At 40.7% G+C, this 7,500-nt stretch overlaps 1 protein-coding gene across 1 annotated transcript in view; it reads right to left on the bottom strand.

Moving 5' to 3' along the window:
• ncaph (non-SMC condensin I complex, subunit H) overlaps nucleotides 1–7,500 on the bottom strand; it is a 21,919-nt gene that overhangs the window by 3,848 nt on the left and 10,571 nt on the right. Inside the window, exons 11-16 of the mRNA XM_078250378.1 lie at nucleotides 6,454–6,560; nucleotides 4,015–4,131; nucleotides 3,258–3,365; nucleotides 1,556–1,699; nucleotides 452–562; nucleotides 135–211 (exon numbers count right to left, since the gene is read on the bottom strand). Coding sequence (XP_078106504.1) covers nucleotides 135–211; nucleotides 452–562; nucleotides 1,556–1,699; nucleotides 3,258–3,365; nucleotides 4,015–4,131; nucleotides 6,454–6,560 — 664 coding nt within the window. The remainder of the gene's footprint in view (nucleotides 1–134; nucleotides 212–451; nucleotides 563–1,555; nucleotides 1,700–3,257; nucleotides 3,366–4,014; nucleotides 4,132–6,453; nucleotides 6,561–7,500) is intronic.

The following is a 7,500-nucleotide window of genomic DNA, read 5'->3' as shown; positions in this document are numbered from 1 at the left end:
ACCCTGCACTATCCTGACAGTGGAAATCTCTACATATATTTGCATGCCATGCACTTTTGGTGAGTGCTTTTCAGTCATTATTATTCCCCATTAGTGCTGTGCCATAGCAGGCACGGCATGAAGTCCGCAGGTACCTTTGAAGCAGCGTCTTTGTAGTCTGACTAAAGACTTTGTCCCCACACACTTCTGGTTTCTCCACAGTATCTGCCTCCTGTAGGGAAGATTAAGACATAACTAATAAAATAGACTGGTACAACAAGAAGCACATAGATATACACAGCCTAATCCCTGACTGGCTGGAGTGTCTACACCACCCACCAAATGTGAGCAATGACCAAAATGACTAGAGTTTCAAACCTAAAACCGATGAATGCATCATTGTATATAGCTGCAGACAAAAGAAGCTACAGAAGATACATGGCCAGTCTATCAGTGTGTCAGTGTAATTTACCTCTGTGGGGTTTTCTGGGTTTTCGGCCAGAAGTGTCCACATGCTGTTCTTGAGTCTCTTCATGTCCATTTTCTTTGCCGTCTTAGCATAATTAATCTCAATCTTGTTGACCTAAAAAAAAACACAATTATGTGAAACCAATTCAATTATAAAATCAGTCCAAGTCATGACGAGCAGAATTGTCCACGGCCGTCAGGCTTCTAATGCGTTTTGTTATATTCAGTGTAGTCTGGAACAATCGCTGTCAGGCTTTGTCCCTCGCCTTCCACTCTCTGTGCGTTGCCGTTCTCAAAATCCCTTTCGCTAAAGGAAACAACAACAAACTTCTAGCAAGCAAGCGACACGCTGAAAATGGCTTGAAAGTTTTGAAGACAATTTGGATCGTGCAACAAGGCAGGCCTGCTTGGTTCTGTCGGTGACTGATTGTGAAGATTTACAAAGAATATGTTCACGGCATTTCCTCTCTAACTGGAACGTTTTGGGACCGATTGGCGGGGATTGTTATGGACGAAGTACACGCCGCTATACACTGGTAAGAGCAAATGACGTGTAACCATGTATCCAGCTAATTTAAATAGCTCATGTTACTGTATTGTGTGAACAGTTAACTTTATTTCATATTTTATGTGGCTATTTATTTATTTATTTTTTTGCAGAGTGCAAATGTTCCACAAAAACAAGTTCCTTCCCGAGACCATTTTGCAGAGCCACTGCCGCGGCGTCCGGAGCCGAGCTCCGCCCAAGTCAATTGCTATTGGTCCATAGAAATGCAACCAACCCAAAGGCTTTTTGGTTCGTTTGTCAGCAGGATTACAGAAAAACTACTCGCCCGATTTTCATGACACTTGGTGGAAGAGTGTAGCATGGGCCAAGGAAGAACCCATTACATTTGGGAGCTGATCCGAATCACGGGGCGTGATGTGTTGCCGGAATAATTGAGTTCCCGACTAGGAAAATTCACGCTGCATCAACATTGTGACATAGGGCATGCCTTGGCGGAGGTCTGTGCTGTCCGAGTGCCCTTCTAGTTTCAGAAGCCTTTGAACAGAGAGATGCCAAGACCCAGCTACAGTATGACCTGCACCAAAATCTTGCATTACCCACCCTGTGTGGTTCAGGTACCAGATCCTCCTCCCCGTAGGTTGAGATGCCCTCTAGATCTTGTGAGGGCGGAGGTATGCCGTCACCTGAAGGCTGTGTATCGTCTGAACCGGCGAACCCTTCCACATCATCATCACTGTCGCCCCCCTGAGGAGGAAGATGGACAAGGGAAATGCAAAGACAAAACAGGATAAAACATTCGAGATGTGGTTCCTAATCAATTTTAAAAGACAATACTCTATTATGGTTCCTCGTAGGCCTGAAACAATTATTACATAATTGTCTAATTGTCAATATTCTTTGTTTAACCGCAACTAATTTGCTAACATTAGCTAAGGTCTTAAGGCGTATGATGGGTAGTTGTTGATTTTGTTTAGATATGCCAATTTGTAAATATATGTAAGTGATTATTGGTCGGACTATATATTTTAGTTATTTTAATTGTTAGTTGTTGGCACTTGACCCTATACACGTTTATTGCAACAAAATTGAAAGGGGGGGGGGAGGAAGATACAGTTAGAAAAAAATGTTTTATGATAATAAAGAGGCGTTTACTTCATAGGTGTATTTGTGTTACATTATCTGGGTCATATGACAGTGAGTATATAATCAAAAGATGAATCCTGGAATTCATTAAAAACTTAAATGTGTTTGAAAAAGTAATAAAAAAATATATATATATATATATATTTTTTTTTATTTGACTGAAAGAGACAATTATATTGTTAATCGCAATTATTTCTGAGACAATTAGTTGTACAGCAACAGCTCTAGTTCCTCCAGAGATTAGAAGTCCTCACATTTAGGGGATTTTTACAGTACAGTATTTGGTAGTAGTAGCCAAAAGAATCACCTGAGAGTGGGGCAGGGGCGACAAATCACAGGTTTGATCACTGTAAACTGTCACTGCCCTTAAAGACTCTGCCTGCTCACCCACTCTTAGTTTTAAAAGGAGAAATCCGGCACAAAATGAACCTAGGGGTTAATAACACAGTGTACCGAGTCGACCGTTCTCTGGGATATGTTTTCATGCTAATGGAATGTGACCAGTTTCAGCGCAAACCACTAATTAGCTTATAACGCTAGTCGTCGGGGCACGGGTAAAGTAAAACGAAATCGCCATTTCTACACCAATAACAAGGCTCAAAATAGCACCACACTTCCACGGTAGCATAATGAGGGTCCCTACATCTAAACCGACGCATTGAGAACTTTGTAAGTGTACAGACTGTTCTTTTTAATAAACTGTGACCCTCAAAACTGTGACTTTACCAGTGCCCCGACGACTAGCGTTATAAGCTAATTAGCGGTTTGCGCTAAAACTGGTCACATTCAATTAGCATGAAAACAAATCCCAGAGAACGGTTGACTCGGTACACATGTTATTAAACCCTAGGTTCATTTTGCGCTGGATTTCTCCTTTAAGTTAATACTATATCAGCTGGACTAGGGTTCTTTTTTGAAGAAGGGACAGAGCCACAGATCTGCCTCTCACTTTGTTCTTTCCGAACAGCCAGTGTCACACAGGGCCATGCTGTATAAATCTGACCACACTAACTGAAATACCTTGCAATGGCTATACTGTTTTTAAAAACATATCTCCCACCCCTACTCCTTAGATAAAGAAAGTCTGTTAAAATACAGCAAAATCAAACAGACAAAAACAAATGAAATCGAAAGACATAAGAAAAAAAAAAGTTCAGACCTGAAGACCTGGACAGAAGTTGGCCGTGTCGTTGGCGTTGTTGTAGTCGTAGTCTCCAATGCCTTCTCCGAGCTCTCCAGACAGCCTCTTCTGGCCTTCTTGACTCAACTAGAGTAAACAAAACCAAATGTATCCTTCTTAACCGAACAAATTATCTTTATGTAGATACGGATACTCAGGGCACATTATATGATTTCTTTGTTTAACCGCAATTAATTGCCAAACATTGGCTAAGGTCCTATGGGTATGACTGATGGAAATTGTCAGTCTTATGTTCATTTAAGAAAAAAAAAATACAATGTTTTATGATAATAAAGAGGCCCGGTTTACTTGTGTTATTACATTCTCTGGGTTACATAACAGTGATATAACCAAAAGCCGTATCCTGGGATTCATTCAAAAGTTTAATTTGTCTGAAAATAAATATATAGATACATTTTTCAGTTGGACTGAAAGAGACAATTGCATTGTTAATCACAATTATTTCGGAGGAAATTAATTGTACAACAAAATTTGGAATTGTTACAGCTCTATATATGATGACTATAGCATGGCTCAATTTTGTGAAAAGTCAAATTTAGTTTGAAAACCTAACCACCACAAGAATTATGTGATTGCTGTACATTTTTGATGTTTGTGTGGACTAAATTGATAAAAAAATAAATAAAATCTGCCTCGTATCAGTGCTGAAGAGGACGGCTGTGTTTCTCCACCTTTAACCTCTTCCAGTCAGCTGACAAGAGTGGTGAAGACTCACCGAGCTAGAGGTGAGGCTGAGCTGGGAGAGCGTCTCTGGGGAGAACTGGAAGTCTGCTGGCAGAGTGGTTTTCTTATTGCTTGCAGTGAGGGCAGACTTGCTGTTGGTAGTGGCCGCCTGCGAAGGGAAAGCAGACAATTGTCAGATTTAGTTCAGATACACTTAAGAGTGTTTTAGGTGTCTTGAACACAACTCAAAAGCTCTTAAAAAGGTGCTGTAGGTAGGACTGTGAAGATCCAGGACTTCGCCAAAACATTTGAACATCGACAACTTCTCAGTCCCTCCCCCCCTTTCCGCAAAAGCCCAAAACTGTCTCCTAAGCCCCTCCCCCCACAAGGGAGAATGAATGCGTACTACAGGCTGTAGGTGGTGCCAGAGGAACCAGATGGTTTTTTTTTTCCCAATGACCTGCTTCATGTAGTTCTACTGGAACATAGGGTCAGTTTCAGCAAATATGACAGAAAGTTAGTTTTATAAGTCTTACCTATTGCACCTTTAATTTGACTGTATTTAGAGATTTTGTTCAGTGTCTCAAATCCATACAGACAGTGGTATCACTTAGTGACTAGCTGAGTATTTTATTTGCAGATAATAGGGATGTAACGAAGCATCGTCAATCGGTTAAAAGTCAATATAAATGTAAAGATTACAACAGGTGGAGATAAAACATTAATCGTGATGCAATTTTCGTGATGCGGCCTGGGGCGCAATCTACTTTTGATTTCACTTGACTTCAGACGTCACTGTGTGTTTTTTTTTAAGAGTTCTTTAAATTGATTTAGTTATTTTGATGTGGGGTTTGTTTTAGAAATCTAATTATACATTTTTGTTGTTATTTAAGATAAAATACAATTTTAGGTGGACTTCAGTTTATATAAATGAAGGAATATTTTCAGTCATTTGTCTGCAGCTCATTGTTAAAAAAAAAAAAAGAATTGTGAGAAAATTGTATCGTGAACCTAAAATTATGAATAGAATTAAATTGTGAGTTGAGTGTATCATTACATCCCTAGCAGATTATGTGTCCTATTTCAAGGAATTTAATTTACTAGAGCTAAAACCGTAGTTCATTATGTATTAGTATAGTACTATAGTATATAGTATCATTATGTATTGTGCCAATGCATCACAAAGAGTCTGTGCTCAGATCAGCAAATGTAGCGGTCCTGACTAGAGTGCGGATCGGGCCGCATTTTTCTGTCCGAGTCCGGCCTGAGCCAGACAGGCATTAAGATATTTATGTCTGAGCCTGACCCGAGCCCGACACAGTTAAAATCTCATTTTTTCCCCTCATACCAATGACACATGTACGTTTCTTTGTGTGGAAAGCCCGCTTTTATTAAGCAACTGTAGGAAGGCATTCGGAAATGTCAACAGATGAGCGCATCAGCGCACACGGGGCAACAAGCGCACGTCAGGAAGACGTGAGGCCCATTGGCTACCTACATAATAAGCGGTTTTAAATTTAAAATGTTCAATGCCTTATCGCGCTGATGTGACTGAGCCCGACCCGAACCTCATTTCTAAATATCTGTCCAAACCCGGCACGGCCCATCAGGTATCCATCCTCTAGTGCTGACATGTTGATGACATTTGACTTGAAACTACCAGGGTAGCTTAAATTCAAAAATGTGGTCAGGTCCAGTTCACAAGCGGATTACCCACACTCTTAAAGGGTAACTACCGTTTTTTTTCAACCTGGACCCTATTTTCCTATGTTTTTATGTCTAAGACCTAATATTTGTAGTTGCCTTACAAAAATAAAAAGTGATACAGTGTAGAAGAATGGAGTGGATGAATGGCTGTAGGTGTACTGAAACCAATGTTTTCTCATACTATCCTGTTCAATATTTTGTGCCCGTATATTTTTTAGTTAGTCTAACCAATAGGAGGCGGAGTGAGCTAATAAATAGGCCGAAGTACTTCTGTGTTAAAGCATAACTCTCGCCAAAATGCAACCTAGGGTGTTTTTGTGAACGTACCCGAGTCAAACTTTCGTTTAAAAAGCATAATTAGGACGGAAACGCCACTTTTAAGATTTACTGTGTTTTCATTTTTCGGTCAAATGGCCTTCTGAACGGGAGTGCTAGGGGCACTACTATGATCGCATCAAAATCGCTATTTTTAAAACGCTAAGAAGGCTCGGCACAACATGAAACTTTGCTCGAAGTATCGCCAGGGGCTCTACACATGAACTCCAGCATTGAGAACTTTGTTTGTGTACACAGAGTTTACTAAAAAGAAAGGTTTTGAACAACTCACGTTAGCAGTTGTTGTTGTTTACGCTATCCGCCATTTTCTCAGTCAAAAAGAGTAAGCAAATTTCTCCATGTGTCCCACTTTTCTCTTATAACTATCAGGTAATATTTTTACCAGATAAAAACTTTTCAACTGTGAATGTGTTGTGTTTGGAATGGCAAAATCAGCGAGGGTTCTTACTCTCGTGGTGCGGAAGTAGGTGTCAAAGTTGACATCATCATTGAGGTCAATTTCAAAGGTCTTCTTGGGCTTTCTTTTACGCGTCTCCTTGTCAGGCAAATGGTCCACTATAAGAGATTAATTACATGAGGCAGGGGAAAGACAACCATTAGAAAATTTTAGAGGCTTTTAGAGAAAATGTGAAAGCTTAATTTATCCCTCAAAAGTGTACAGCATCCAAATACATTTCTGCTACATTTGTGGCATTACATGTAATGGACTGGCTATAGACTAAAGCTTCACATAAAGACAGCACAAAGAAATAATGCAGTAGGTTGAGGCTACATTAGTCCCGTTTTGCCAGACCTTCCTCCACGGCGCGGAGGAGGAGGATCTGGCTAGTCCACACGACATTCCGGGATGGGACAAAAACGTGCTCTGGTTTATTGGCATTTCTTTAAACCAATCACAATCGTCATGGGCGGTGCTAAGCACCCGACGGAGCCACAGTGCCGCTGCAAAATAGCCTCGGGAAGGAGCTTGTTTTGGTGGAACGTGTACGTTCAAAAGGTTGTTTTAGTTGTGCAACAGAAAACTCAGATTGGACAGATAGTCTAGCTAGCTGTCTGGATTTACCCTGCAGAGATCTGAGGAGCAGTTAACCATAGTCCTCAAAAATCCACCGGAGTTTAGAATTACAACACAAAGAAAGAGGGGTTGGACATCCGGCCGAAAAGAGGGACAGAATTTCCGGCGGCACCCGGAAGTGGAACATCGTGGATATAGACTAATGGGCCGTCCACACCAACAACAATAACTATAACGAGGACTATAAATATATAGTTTTTAAAATCGTTCCAACTCCAGTGGATGGCGGAGTCCACACCCTAACTATGGACCTTTTTCACAGCAGACATTTTGACTTGTCATAGTAGGAAAAGCACAGCTGAAATTGATAACCTCAACGATGGCTCAGTTCCATCAAGTGTCCCAGTAAGCTATTTCAGTGAGTCAGCATGCACAACACCAGGGTCTCTCCTAAGTGGAATCATTAGCAGCCATCATTAA

The sequence above is a fragment of the Sander vitreus genome, chromosome 5, assembly GCF_031162955.1.
Source record: "Sander vitreus isolate 19-12246 chromosome 5, sanVit1, whole genome shotgun sequence".
In the NCBI taxonomy this organism is placed as follows: Eukaryota; Metazoa; Chordata; class Actinopteri; order Perciformes; family Percidae; genus Sander; species Sander vitreus.
Note: the sequence above shows the minus strand (reverse complement) of the source record. Positions and strands in the feature narration are given on the sequence as shown.